Source organism: Oncorhynchus tshawytscha, linkage group LG12 (genome assembly GCF_018296145.1).
Source record: "Oncorhynchus tshawytscha isolate Ot180627B linkage group LG12, Otsh_v2.0, whole genome shotgun sequence".
Lineage (NCBI taxonomy): Eukaryota > Metazoa > Chordata > Actinopteri > Salmoniformes > Salmonidae > Oncorhynchus > Oncorhynchus tshawytscha.
In genome coordinates this window covers 304,912-319,626 of record NC_056440.1, presented here as the reverse complement: position 1 = coordinate 319,626, position 14,715 = coordinate 304,912, and the positions used below count along the sequence as shown (strand labels likewise).

General features: G+C 43.3%; 1 protein-coding gene across 1 annotated transcript in view; it reads left to right on the top strand.

The window, feature by feature from the left end:
- The window catches only part of LOC112235569 (probable global transcription activator SNF2L2), a 163,921-nt gene that overhangs the window by 113,517 nt on the left and 35,689 nt on the right, over nucleotides 1-14,715 (top strand). Inside the window, 1 exon segment of the mRNA XM_042331165.1 lies at nucleotides 8,027-8,250. Within this exon segment, the coding sequence (XP_042187099.1) occupies nucleotides 8,027-8,250 (224 nt within the window).

The window sequence follows — 14,715 nt, the reverse complement described above, 5'->3', positions numbered from 1 at the left end:
CTTCAGCAATCACATCTCCATTTTGCTCCGTGCTAACGCTCGTCTGAATCCACGCTGCAAGATTGTTTTGATCACGCAGACTGGGATATGTTCCGGGTAGCCTCTGAGAATAACATTGACAAATGCATGGCCGAATACAAACAGTGTAGTTTTTCACTCTGTAGGCAATCAAACAGGAAAAACGTCATTCTAGAGACAAAGTGGAGTCACAATTCAACGGCTCAGACACGAGACGTATGTGGCAGGGTCTACAGACAATCACGGACTACAAAAGGAAAACCAGCCACTTCGCGGAAACCGACATCTTCCTTCCAGGCAAGCTAAAGACCTTCTTTGCTGCTTTGAGGATAACACACTGCCACTGACGTGGCCTGCTACCAAGGATTGTGGGCTCTCCTTCTCTGTGGCCGACGTGAGTAAGACATTTAAATGTGTTAACCCTCGCAAGGCTGCCGGCCCAGACGGCATCCTTAGCCGCGTCCTCTGAGCATGCACAGACCAGCTGGCTGGAGTGTTTACGGACATATTCAATCTCTCCCTATCCCAGTCTGCTGTCCCCACGCTCCGTATCACTCACGTCTGTCATCATGAAGAGCTTTGAGAGCCTAGTTAATGATCATATCACCCTACCTGACATCCTAGACCCACTTCAATTTGCTTACCACCCCAATAGATCCACAGACGATGCAATCACACTGCACACTAGCCCTATCCCATCTGGACAAGAGGAATACCTATGTAAGAATGCTATTCATTGACTACAGCTCAGCATTCAACACCATAGTACCCTCCAAGCTCATAATTTAGCTTGTGGCCCTGGGTCTGAACCCTGCCCTGTGCAACTGGGTCCTGGACTTCCTGATGGGCCACCCCCAGGTGGTGAAGGTTGGAAACAACACCTCAGGGAGTACAGGAGAGGGCTCAGAACGCCTCCAACTCAATCATCAAGTTTGCAGACGACACAACAGTAGTAGGCCTGATTACCAACAATGATGAGACGGCCTACAGAGAGGAGATGAGGGTATAGGGAGTGTGGTGCCAGGAAGAAAAAAAATCGACAAAACAAAGGAGCTGATCGTGGACTTCACGAAACTGCAGAGGGAGCACGCCCCTGTCCACATCGACGAGACCTCAGTGGAGCAAGTGTAAGGTTTTAAGTTTCTCTGCGTGATGCCCAACGCATCATCAGGGGCAAACTACCTGCCCTCCAGGACACCTACAGCACCCAATGTCACAGGAAGGCCAAAAAGATAATCAAGGACAACTACCTGAGCCACTGCCTGTTCACCCCGCTATCATCTAGAATGTGAGGTCAGTACAGGTGCATCGAAGCTGTTTTTCAGTCTATCTCAAGGCCATCAGACTGTTAAATAGCAATGACTAGGCGGATATCACCTGGTTACTTAACCCTGCACCTTAGAGGATGCTGCCCCATATACAAATACTTGAAATCACTAGTCACTAATAATGTTTACATTGTGGCAGACCAGGGGATTGGGTCAAAACGTTTACATAGATCAGACAAAGTAGGATTAGCTCAGTTTCAAAGGTGTTTATTCAAATAATAGTCCAAAAGAAAAGAATAGGTCTCCCCCAAGAGACCTTCTCCGGGATACCTTCTTCTGGGCTTCGGGTCCCCAACTATACAGGAGTCCTTTCCTCCCCCAGTCTCTTCCCTGTGTGCTGCTCTTCTGGCAGCTTTATGGGAGTTGTACAGCTGGTGAGCAATCAGCCCTTTATTACTCCCCAATCAGCCCCAATTAGTCCTGGCCGGAGAGCACGTCGAGACCTGGCACGTCCAGCAGATGGAGCCATCGCCTCGTGATGTATACTCCGTCTTTCACCAGGCCTCAACGAGTTTCCCCCTGGTGGCTGCTGACCTGCTGTACGCCACAACATATTTTTGCTTTACTCATCTCATATGTATATACTGTATTCTATTATACTGTATTTAAGTCAATGCCACTCCAAAATGTCTCATCTAATATTTATATATTCATTTATTCTTTTACTTTTAGGTTGTTTGTATTGTTGTGAAAATGGTTAGATATTACTGCACTATTACTGCACAGCCAGAAACCAAAGCGTTTCGCTTCACCCGCAATAACATCTGCTAAACATGTTTGTGGCAAATACAATTTGATTTGATTTGAAACAGGACTTTAATTTCAAAATAGCAGTTTGACAGGTTTAATTTTCTGCCATTTCTTGCGGATTAATTATTAATCAGTGGAAGCAAATAAAACCACTGTTCTGAACTAATATTTATAAGTGTTCAAATGTTTTAGGGTCTGTACTCAGGTCAGCTACATAGCTGTACATCCATAGTACATGTCTTTTACCAAATGTTTTAGGGTCTGTACTCAGGTCAGCTACATAGCTGTACATCCATAGAGTTCAGGTCTTTAATCAAATGTGTTAGGGTCTGTACTAGAGGTCGACCGATTATGAATTTTCAATGGCGATACCGATTATTGGAGGACCAAAAAAAGGTGATACCGATTAATTGGACGATTTATTTAAAATAAAAAATCTAATAAATGTATTTGTAATAAATACAATTACAACAATACTGAATGAACACTTATTTTAACTTTATATAATACATCAATAAAATCAATTTAGCCTCAAATAAATAATGAAACATGTTCAATTTGGTTTAAATAATGCAAAAACAAAGTGTTTGAGAAGAAGGTAAAAGTGCAATATGTGCCATGTAAGAAAGCTAACGTTTCAGTTCCTTTCTCAGAACATGAGAACATATGAAAGCTGGTGGTTCCTTTTAACATGAGTCTTCAATATTCCCAGGTAAGAAGTTTTAGGTTGTAGTTATTATAGGAATTATAGGACTATTTCTTTCTACCATTTGTATTTCATTAACCTTTGACTATTGGATGTTCTTATAGGCACTTTAGTATTGCCAGTGTAATAGTATAGCTTCCGTCCCTCTCCTCGCTCCTATCTGGGAGCGAGGACCAGGAACACAACGACAACAGCCACCCTTGAAGCAGCATTACCCATCGATCCACAAAAGCCGAAACAACCACTCCAAGTCTCAGAGCGAGTGAGGTTTCAAACGCTATTAGCGCGCACCCCGCTAACTAGCTAGCCATTTCACATCGGTTACACCAGCCTATCTCGTTAGTTGATAGGCTTGAAGTCATAAACAGCTCAATAGCTGCTGGCAAACGCACAAAAGTGCTGTTTGAATGAATGCTTACGAGCCTGCTGCTGCCTACCATCGCTCAGTCAGACTGCTCTATCAAATCATAGACTTAGTTATAACATGATAACACACAGAAATACGAGCCTTAGGTCATTAATATGGTCGAATCCGGAAACTATCATCTCGAAAACAAGATGTTTATTCTTTCAGTGAAATACGGAACCGTTCCGTATGTTATCAAACGGGTGGCATCCATCAGTCTAAATATTCCTGTTACATGTTATGTCTTAATTATGTGAAATTCTGGCAAATTAGGCGGCCCAAACTGTTGCATATCCACTGACTCTGCGTGCAATGAACGCAAGAGAAGTGACACAATTTCACCTGGTTAATATTGCCTGCTAACCTGGATATCTTTTAAATATGCAGGTTTAAAATATATACTTCTGTGATTTGATTTTTGATTTTAAGAAAGGTATTGATGTTTATGGTTAGGTACACATTGGAGCAACAATACACACAGCATCGATTATATGCAACGCAGGACACGCTAGATAAACTAGTAATATCATCAACCATGTGTAGTTAACTGGTGATTATGAATGATTGATTGTTTTTTATAAGATAAGTTTAGTGCTAGCTAGCAACTTACCTTGGCTTACTGCATTCGCGTAACAGGCAGGCTCCTCGTGGAGTGCAATGTAATCAGGTGGTTAGAGCGTTGGACTAGTTAACTAGTCCCCCGAGCTGACAAGGTAAAAATCTGTCGTTCTGCCCCTGAACGAGGCAGTTAACCCACCGTTCCTTTTACCAAATGTGTTAGGGTCTATACACAGGTCAAATATATAGCTGTACATCCATACTACAGGTCTTTTACCAAATGTGTTAGGGTCTATACACAGGTCAAATATATAGCTGTACATCCATACTACAGGTCTTTTACCAAATGTGTTAGGGTCTATACACAGGTCAAATATATAGCTGTACATCCATACTACAGGTCTTTTACCAAATGTGTTAGGGTCTATACACAGGTCAAATATATAGCTGTACATCCATACTACAGGTCTTTTACCAAATGTGTTAGGGTCTATACACAGGTCAAATATATAGCTGTACATCCATACTACAGGTCTTTTACCAAATGTGTTAGGGTCTATACACAGGTCAAATATATAGCTGTACATCCATACTACAGGTCTTTTACCAAATGTGTTAGGGTCTATACACAGGTCAAATATATAGCTGTACATCCATACTACAGGTCTTTTACCAAATGTGTTAGGTCTATATACAGGTCAAATATATAGCTGACATCCATACTACAGGTCTTTTACCAAATGTGTTAGGGTCTATACACAGGTCAAATATATAGCTGTACATCCATACTACAGGTCTTTTACCAAATGTGTTAGGGTCTATACACAGGTCAAATATATAGCTGTACATCCATACTACAGGTCTTTTACCAAATGTGTTAGGGTCTATACACAGGTCAAATATATAGCTGTACATCCATACTACAGGTCTTTTACCAAATGTGTTAGGGTCTATACACAGGTCAAATATATAGCTGTACATCCATACTACAGGTCTTTTTACCAAATGTGTTAGGGTCTATACACAGGTCAAATATATAGCTGTACATCCATACTACAGGTCTTTTACCAAATGTGTTAGGGTCTATACACAGGTCAAATATATAGCTGTACATCCATACTACAGGTCTTTTACCAAATGTGTTAGGGTCTATACACAGGTCAAATATATAGCTGTACATCCATACTACCAGTGTCTTTTACCAAATGTGTTAGGTCTTTTACCAAATGTGTTGGTCTATACACAGATCAAATATATAGCTGTACATCCATACTACAGGTCTTTTACCAAATGTGTTAGGGTCTATACACAGGTCAAATATATAGCTGTACATCCATACTACAGGTCTTTTACCAAATGTGTTAGGGTCTATACACAGGTCAAATATATAGCTGTACATCCATACTACAGGTCTTTTACCAAATGTGTTAGGGTCTATACACAGGTCAAATATATAGCTGTACATCCATACTACAGGTCTTTTACCAAATGTGTTAGGGTCTATACACAGGTCAAATATATAGCTGTACATCCATACTACAGGTCTTTTACCAAATGTGTTAGGGTCTAGGTCAAATATATAGCTGTACATCCATACTACAGGTCTTTTACCAAATGTGTTAGGGTCTATACACAGGTCAAATATATAGCTGTACATCCATACTACAGGTCTTTTACCAAATGTGTTAGGGTCTATACACAGGTCAAATATATAGCTGTACATCCATACTACAGGTCTTTTACCAAATGTGTTAGGGTCTATACACAGGTCAAATATATAGCTGTACATCCATACTACAGGTCTTTTACCAAATGTGTTAGGGTCTATACACAGGTCAAATATATAGCTGTACATCCATACTACAGGTCTTTTACCAAATGTGTTAGGGTCTATACACAGGTCAAATATATAGCTGTACATCCATACTACAGGTCTTTTACCAAATGTGTTAGGGTCTATACACAGGTCAAATATATAGCTGTACATCCATACTACAGGTCTTTTACCAAATGTGTTAGGGTCTATACACAGGTCAAATATATAGCTGTACATCCATACTACAGGTCTTTTACCAAATGTGTTAGGGTCTATACACAGGTCAAATATATAGCTGTACATCCATACTACAGGTCTTTTACCAAATGTGTTAGGGTCTATACACAGATCAGCTACATAGCTGTACAACTCTTGCGTTGTATTGGCTGTGTACTTAGGGTCGTTGTCCTGTTGGAAGGTGAACCTTCACCCCAGTCTGAGGTCCTGAGCGCTCTGGAGCAGGTTTTCATCAACGATCTCTCTGTACTTTGCTCCGTTCATCTTTCCCTTGATACTGACTAGTTTCCCAGTCCCTGCCGCTGAAAAACATCCCCACAGCATGATGCTGCCACTTCCATGCTTCAACGTAGGGATGGTGACAGGTTTCCTCCAGACGTGACGCTTAGTATTCAGGTCAAAGAGAGCAATCTTGGTTTCAACAGACCAGAGAATATTGTTTCTCATGGTCTGAGAGTCGCCGTAGATGCCTTTTGGCAAACTCTAAGCGGGCTGTCATGTTCCTTTTACTGAGGAGTGGCTTCCGGTTGTCCTTCTGGAAGGTTCTACCATCTCCACAGAGGAACTCTGGAGCTATGTCAGAGTGACCATCAGGTTCTTGGTCACCTCCCTGACCTATGCCCTTTGCCCCCGATTACTCAGTTTGGCTGGGCAGCCAGCTCTAGGAAGAGTCTTGGTGGTTCCAAACTTCTTCCATTTAATAATGATGGGGGCCACTGTGTTTTTGGGGACCTTCAATGCCGCAGAATTGTTTTGGTACCCTTCCCCAGATCTGTGCCCCGACACAATCCTGTCTCGGAGCTCTACGGACAATTAATTCGACCTCATGGACTGGTTTTTGCTCTGACTTGCCCTGTCAACTGTGGGACCTTATATAGACAGGTGTGGGCCTTTCCAAATCATGTCAAATCAATTGAATTTACCAAAGGTGAACTCCAATCAAGTGGTAGACACATTTCAAGTTTGATCCTTGGAAACTCAATACCAAACAGGCCCCCATTAACATCGACAGGGCTGAAGTGGAGTTTCTTCGTTTCCAAATCACCAAAGTCCAAACACACCAAGACAGTTGTGAAGAGAGCACGACAACACCTTTTTCCCCTCAGGAGACTTAAAGGATTTGGCAAACAATTCTACAGCTGCACCATCGAGAGCATCCTGACCGGTTGATTCACCGCCTGGTATGGCAACTGCAGAGGGTAGTGCATAAGGCCCAATACATCACTGGGGCCAAGTTTCCTAACCTCCAGGACCTATATACTAGGCAGTGTCAAAGGAAGGCCCAAAAAATTGTCAAAGACACCAGTCACCCAAGGCACAGACTGGTCTCTCTGCTACCGCACGGCAAGTGGTACTGAAACGCTAAGTCTTGGACCAAAAAGCTCCTTAACAGCTTTTAACCCCAAGCCATAAGACTGCAGAACAATTGATCAAATGGCCACCCGGACTATTTATATTGAACCCCCCTCCTTTGTTTTTACACTGCTGCTACTCGCTGTTTATTATCTATGTATAGTCACTTTACAAATTACCTCAACTAACTGGTGCCCCCTTCACATTGAATCGGTACCGGTACCCCCTGTCTATAGCCTCGTTATTGTTATGTCATTTTATTGTGTTACTTTTTTTTTATTTTTTTTTTTTAAACTTTTGTTTATTTAGTAAATATTTTCTAAACTCTATTTCTTGAACTGCATTGTTGGTTAAGGGCTTGTAAGTAACTATTTCACGGTAAGGTTTACACTTGTATTCGGCACGTGACAAATAAAATTTGATTTGATTTGAGTCTCATAACAAAGGTTCTGAATAATTATGTAAATAAGTTATTTGTTTCTTATTTAAAATACATTTACAAAAAGGTCTAACCTGTTTTTGCTTTGTCATTATGGGGTATTGTGTGTAGATTGATGAGGAAAACATTTAATTTAATACATTTTCGAATAAGGCTGTACTGTAACAAAATGTGAAAAAAGTCAAGGGGTCTGAATACTTTCCAAATACTGAATACTTTCAGTTTCATAACTAGAAGTCCTACAAACATAATATGCTTAATACTGTTAGACAGGTAAGAATTGTGGGATTCTGAAACAATGTGACTACTACAGCTGCACATTTGTTCTTAGCTCATTAGTTCAGTCTGTAACTAGAAGAATGGGAAGGACAGCTACAGTATATGAGTGCATTTTTATGTGTGTCACCCTCTACAGGCAGTAGAGGATGGTAACCTGGAGGAAATGGAGGAAGAGATCCGTCTGAAGAAGTCGAGGAAGAGGAGGAGACGAGGGGAGAAGGACGGAGGGAGGGAAGAGGGAGGAGAGAAGGCAAAGAAGAGGCGTGGACGTCCCCCTGCCGAGAAGCTGTCCCCCAACCCCCCCAAACTCACCAAACAGATGAACGCCATCATCGACACCGTCATCAACTACAGAGACAGGTAAGAGAACCATAGCAGGAGAGAGTGGTGATACCCCCAACCAGTCCTCTAGTACCTGGGTTGCACATGTTTTCTATAGTCCAGCAATAGTATCCCTGATTCAATTATTGAGAGTTGTGATAGTGTTTAGCCAGTATTCCTCTGGGGTTCCAAAATCAGTATCGTCCTCTCGGGTTCCCATTTCAGTATCATGCTCTGTCCTCTGGGGTTCCTATATCAGTATCATGCTCTGTCCTCTGGGGTTCCTATATCAGTATTGTCCTCTGGGGTTCCTATATCAGTATCATGCTGTCCTCTGGGGTTCCTATATCAGTATCATGCTCTGTCCTCTGGGGTTCCTATATCAGTATCATTCCTATATCAGTCTGTCCTCTGGGGTTCCTATATCAGTATTGTCCTCTGGGGTTCCTATATCAGTATCATGCTCTGTCCTCTGGGGTTCCTATATCAGTATTGTCCTCTGGGGTTCCTATATATCAGTATCATGCTCTGTCCTATCGGGTTCCTATATCAGTATTGTCCTCTGGGGTTCCTATATCAGTATCATGCTCTGTCCTCTGGGGTTCCTATATCAGTATCATGCTCTGTCCTCTGGGGTTCCTATATCAGTATTGTCCTCTGGGGTTCCTATATCAGTATCATGCTCTGTCCTATCGGGTTCCTATATCAGTATTGTCCTCTGGGGTTCCTATATCAGTATCATGCTCTGTCCTCTCGGGTTCCTATATCAGTATCATGCTCTGTCCTCTGGGGTTCCTATATCAGTATCATGCTCTGTCCTCTGGGGTTCCTATATCAGTATCATGCTCTGTCCTCTGGGTTCCCATTTCAGTATCATGCTCTGTCCTCTGGGGTTCCTATATCAGTATCATGCTCTGTCCTCTGGGGTTCCTATATCAGTATCATGCTCTGTCCTCTGGGGTTCCTATATCAGTATTGTCCTCTGGGGTTCCTATATCAGTATCATGCTCTGTCCTCTGGGGTTCCTATATCAGTATTGTCCTCTGGGGTTTCTATATCAGTATCATGCTCTGTCCTCTGGGGTTCCTATATCAGTATTGTCCTCTGGGGTTCCTATATCAGTATCATGCTCTGTCCTCTGGGGTTCCTATATCAGTATCATGCTCTGTCCTCTGGGGTTCCTATATCAGTATTGTCCTCTGGGGTTCCTATATCAGTATCATGCTCTGTCCTCTCGGGTTCCTATATCAGTATTGTCCTCTGGGGTTCCTATATCAGTATCATGCTCTGTCCTCTGGGGTTCCTATATCAGTATCATGCTCTGTCCTCTGGGGTTCCTATATCAGTATCATGCTCTGTCCTCTGGGGTTCCTATATCAGTATCATGCTCTGTCCTCTGGGGTTCCTATATCAGTATCATGCTCTGTCCTCTGGGGTTCCTATATCAGTATCATGCTCTGTCCTCTGGGGTTCCTATATCAGTATCATGCTCTGTCCTCTGGGGTTCCTATATCAGTATTGTCCTCTGGGGTTCCTATATCAGTATCATGTGCTCTGGGGTTCCTATATCAGTATCATGCTCTGGGGTTCCTATATCAGTATCAGTATCAGCTCTGCTCTGGGGTTCCTATATCAGTATTGTCCTCTGGGATTCCTATATCAGTATTGTCCTCTGGGGTTCCTATATCAGTATTGTCCTCTGGGATTCCTATATCAGTATTGTCCTCTGGGGTTCCTATATCAGTATTGTCCTCTGGGGTTCCTATATCAGTATCATGCTCTGGGGTTCCTATATCAGTATTGTCCTCTGGGGTTCCTATATCAGTGTCATGCTCTGTCCTCTGGGGTTAATATATCAGTATCATGCTCTGGGGTTCCTATGTCAGTATCATGCTCTGGGGTTCCTACAGTGGGGCAAAAAAGTATTTAGTCAGCCACCAATTTTTTAAGTTCTCCTACATAAAAAGATGAGAGAGGCCTGTAATTTTCATCATAGGTACACTTCAACTATGACAGACAAAATGAGGGGGGAAAATCCAGAAAATCACATTGTAGGATTTTTTATGAATTTATTTGCAAATTATGGTGGAAAATAAGTATTTGGTCACCTACAAACAAGCAAGATTTCTGGCTCTCACAGACCTGTAACTTCTTCTTTAAGAGGCTCCTCTCTCCTCCACTCGTTACCTGTATTAATGGCACCTGTTTGAACTTGTTATCAGTATAAAAGACACCTGTCAACAACCTCAAACAGTCACACTCCAAACTCCACTATGGCCAAGACCAAAGAACTGTCAAAGGACACCAGAAACAAAATTGTAGACCTGCACCTGGCTGGGAAGACGGAATCTGCAATAGGTAAGCAGCTTGGTTTGAAGAAATCAACTGTGGGAGCAATTATTAGGAAATGGAAGACATACAAGACCACTGATAATCTCCCTCGATCTGGGGCTCCACGCAAGATCTCACCCGTGGGGTCAAAATGATCACAAGAACGGTGAGCAAAAATCCCAGAACCACACGGGGGGACCTAGTGAATGACCTGCAGAGAGCTGGGACCAAAGTAACAAAGCAACAAAGCCTACCATCAGTAACACACTACGCCGCCAGGGACTCAAATCCTGCAGTGCCAGACGTGTCCCCCTGCTTAAGCCAGTACATGTCCAGGCCTGTCTGAAGTTTGCTAGAGAGCTGGATGATCCAGAAGAAGATTGGGAGAATGTCATACGGTCAGATGAAACCAAAATATAACTTTTTGGTAAAAACTCAACTCGTCGTGTTTGGAGGACAAAGAATGCTGAGTTGCATCCAAAGAACACCATACATACTGTGAAGCATGGGGGTGGAAACATCATGCTTTGGGGCTGTTTTTCTGCAAAGAGACCAGGAAGACTGATCCGTGTAAAGGAAAGAATGAATGGGGCCATGTATCGTGAGATTTTGAGCGGAAACCTCCTTCCATCAGCAAGGGCATTGACGATGAACCGTGGCTGGGTCTTTCAGAATGACAATGATCCCAAACACACCGCCCAGGCAACGAAGGAGTGGCTTCGTAAAAAGCATTTCAAGGTCCTGGAGTGGCCTAGCCAGTCTCCAAATCTCAACCCCATAGAAAATCTTTGGAGGGAGTTGAAAGTCTGTGTTGCCCAGCAACAGCCCCAAAACATCACTGCTCTAGAGGAGATCTGCATGGAGGAATGGGCCAAAATACCAGCAACAGTGTGTGTAAACCTTGTGAAGACTTACAGAAACGTTTGACCTCTGTCATTGCCAACAAAGGGTATATAACAAAGTATTGAGAGAAACTTTTGTTTTTGACCAAATACTTATTTTCCACCATAATTTGCAAATAAATTCATAAAAAATCCTACAATGTGATTTTCTGGATTTTCCCCCCTCATTTTGTCTGTCATAGTTGAAGTGTACCTATGATGAAAATTACAAGCCTCTCTCATCTTTTTAAGTCGGAGAACTTGCACAATTGGTGGCTGACTAAATCATTTTTTGCACCACTATATATCAGTATTGTCCTCTGGGGTTCCTATATCAGTATCATGCTCTGTCCTCTGGGGTTCCTATATCAGTATTGTCCTCTGTCCTCTGGGGTTCCTATATCAGTATCATGCTCTGTCCTCTGGGGTTCCTATATCAGTATTGTCCTCTGGGGTTCCTATATCAGTATCATGCTCTGGGGTTCCTATATCAGTATTGTCCTCTGGGGTTCCTATATCAGTATCGTGCTCTGTCCTCTGGGGTTCCTATATCAGTATCATGCTCTGTCCTCTGGGGTTCCTATATCAGTATCGTCCTCTGGGGTTCCTATATCAGTATTGTCCTCTGGGGTTCCTATATCAGTATTATGCTCTGGGGTTCCTATATCAGTATCGTCCTCTGGGGTTCCTATGTCAGTATTGTCCTCTGTCCTCTGGGGTTCCTATATCAGTATCATGCTCTGTCCTCTGGGGTTCCTATATCAGTATCGTCCTCTGGGGTTCCTATATCAGTATCGTCCTCTGGGGTTCCTATATCAGTATCATGCTCTGTCCTCTGGGGTTCCTATGTCAGTATCATGCTCTGTCCTCTGGGGTTCCTATATCAGTTTCATGCTCTGTCCTCTGGGGTTCCTATATCAGTATCATGCTCTGGGGTTCCTATATCAGTATCGTCCTCTGGGGTTCCTATATCAGTATCGTCCTCTGGGGTTCCTATATCAGTATCGTCTTCTGGGGTTCCTATATCAGTATCGTCCTCTGGGGTTCCTATATCAGTATCGTCCTCTGTCCTCTGGGGTTCCTATATCAGTAGTGTCCTCTGGTGTTCCTATATATGTATTGTCCTCTGTCCTCTGGGGCTCCTATATCAGTAGTGTCCTCTGTCCTCTGGGGTTCCTATATCAGTATCGTCCTCTGGGGTTCCTATATCAGTATTGTCCTCTGGGGCTCCTATATCAGTAGTGTCCTCTGGGGTTCCTATATCAGTATTGTCCTCTGTCCTCTGGGGCTCCTATATCAGTAGTGTCCTCTGTCCTCTGGGGCTCCTATGTCAGTATTGTCCTCCTCTGGGGCTCCTATATCAGTATTGTCCTCTGTCGCTCCTATATCAGTATTATCCTCTGGGGTTCCTATAGCAGTAGTGTCCTCTGGGGTCCTATATCAGTATTGTCCTCTGTCCTCTGGGGCTCCTATGTCAGTATTGTCCTCTGTCCTCTGGGGCTCCTATATCAGTATTGTCCTCTGTCGCTCCTATATCAGTATTGTCCTCTGGGGTTCCTATAGCAGTAGTGTCCTCTGGGGTTCCTATATCAGTATTGTCCTCTGGGGCTCCTATATCAGTATTGTCCTCTGGGGCTCCTATATCAGTATTGTCCTCTGGGGCTCCTATATCAGTATTGTCCTCTGGGGCTCCTATATCAGTATTGTCCTCTGGGGTTCCTATATCAGTATTGTTCTCTGTCCTCTGGGGTTCCTATATCAGTATCGTCATTTGGGGTTTTATATCAGTAGTGTCCTCTGGGGTTCCTTTTTCAGTGCCGTGCTCTGTCTGTAGCTGGAGTGTTTGACAGGCACATGTTTGGAGCTACACATGGAAACATTCCTCCCCTACTCCCCAGTCAGCCTAACCCTAACCCGCTGAACACCAGGATGATTTAATGGATGAAGTCATCTTTGAGCAACAAAACATCATGCTTTGTGGCTTGAAAAACCTTTTTCCTCCCCTCTCCTCTCTTCTCCTCCCATCTCCTCTCTTCTCCTCCCATCTCCTCTCTTCTCCTCCCAGCTCTTGGGCTCCCGAGTAGTGCAGTGGTCTAAGGCACTGCATCTTAGTACTTCAGGATTCACTACAGACACCCTGGTTCAAATCCAGGCTGTATCACAACCAGCCGTGATTGGGAGTCCCATAGGGCGTCGCACAATTGCCCCAGCGTCGCAGTGCTAGTTGTACCATCAGAGACTCTGGGTTCGAGCCCAATTGGCCTAGCGTCGTCCGGGTTAGGGAGGGTTTGACCGGTAGGGATATCCTTGTCTCATCGCGCACTAGCGACTCCTGTGGTGGGCAGTGCACGCTAACCAGGTCGCCAGGTGCACGATGTTTTCTCCGACACATATGTGCGGCTGGCTTCCGGATTGGATGCACTCTGTGTTGGTCGAAATCCATGTTTCGGAGGACACATGGATTTCGACCTTAGTCTCTCCTGAGCCCGGGAGTTGTAGCGATGAGACAAGATAATCCTCAGGTTGTCAATTGTCTAAATAATTGATAATATTTAAACCGCACAATAGCGTATTCAATAGAAAGGAAAAACAACAAAGGGTGCGCGCAAACCAGCTCTGCATTCTTCCTCAGGCCACTCATTCTTCTTCATTTTTCAGAAAACAAGCCTGAAACAATGTCTAAAGACTGTTGACATCATGTGGAAACCATAGGAACTGCAATATGGGTCCTAACCCATTAGATACTCTATAGGCATTCAATTGAAAATACCCACATCAAAAATCCCACTTCCTGTATATATTTTCCTCAGGTTTTCGTCTGCCATATTTCTGTTATACTCACAGACATTGTTTTAACAGTTTTGGAAACTTTAGAGTGTTTTCTATCCAAATCTACCAATTATATGCATATCCTAACTTCTGGTCCTGAGTAACAGGCTGTTTACTTTGAGCCCGCTTCTCTTCCAGATGTCGAAATACTTCCCCCAAGCCATAAGAAGTTAGCTGACTTGCCTAGTTACATGAAGGTTAAACTCTCCAGCTGTTTCTACTAGAAAGGATCTCTCTAGCTGTTTTCAAGTGGACAGGAACACCCTAGCTGTTTTCAAGTGGACAGGAACACCCTAGCTGTTTTCAAGTAGACAGGTACTCTCTAGCTGTTTTCTACTACACAGGAACTATCTACCTGTTTTCTACTAGACAGGAACTCTCTACCTGTTTTCTATTAGACAGAAACTATCTACCTGTTTTCTAAGCCAGGAACTCTCAGGAGTACCTGTTTTCTATTAGACAG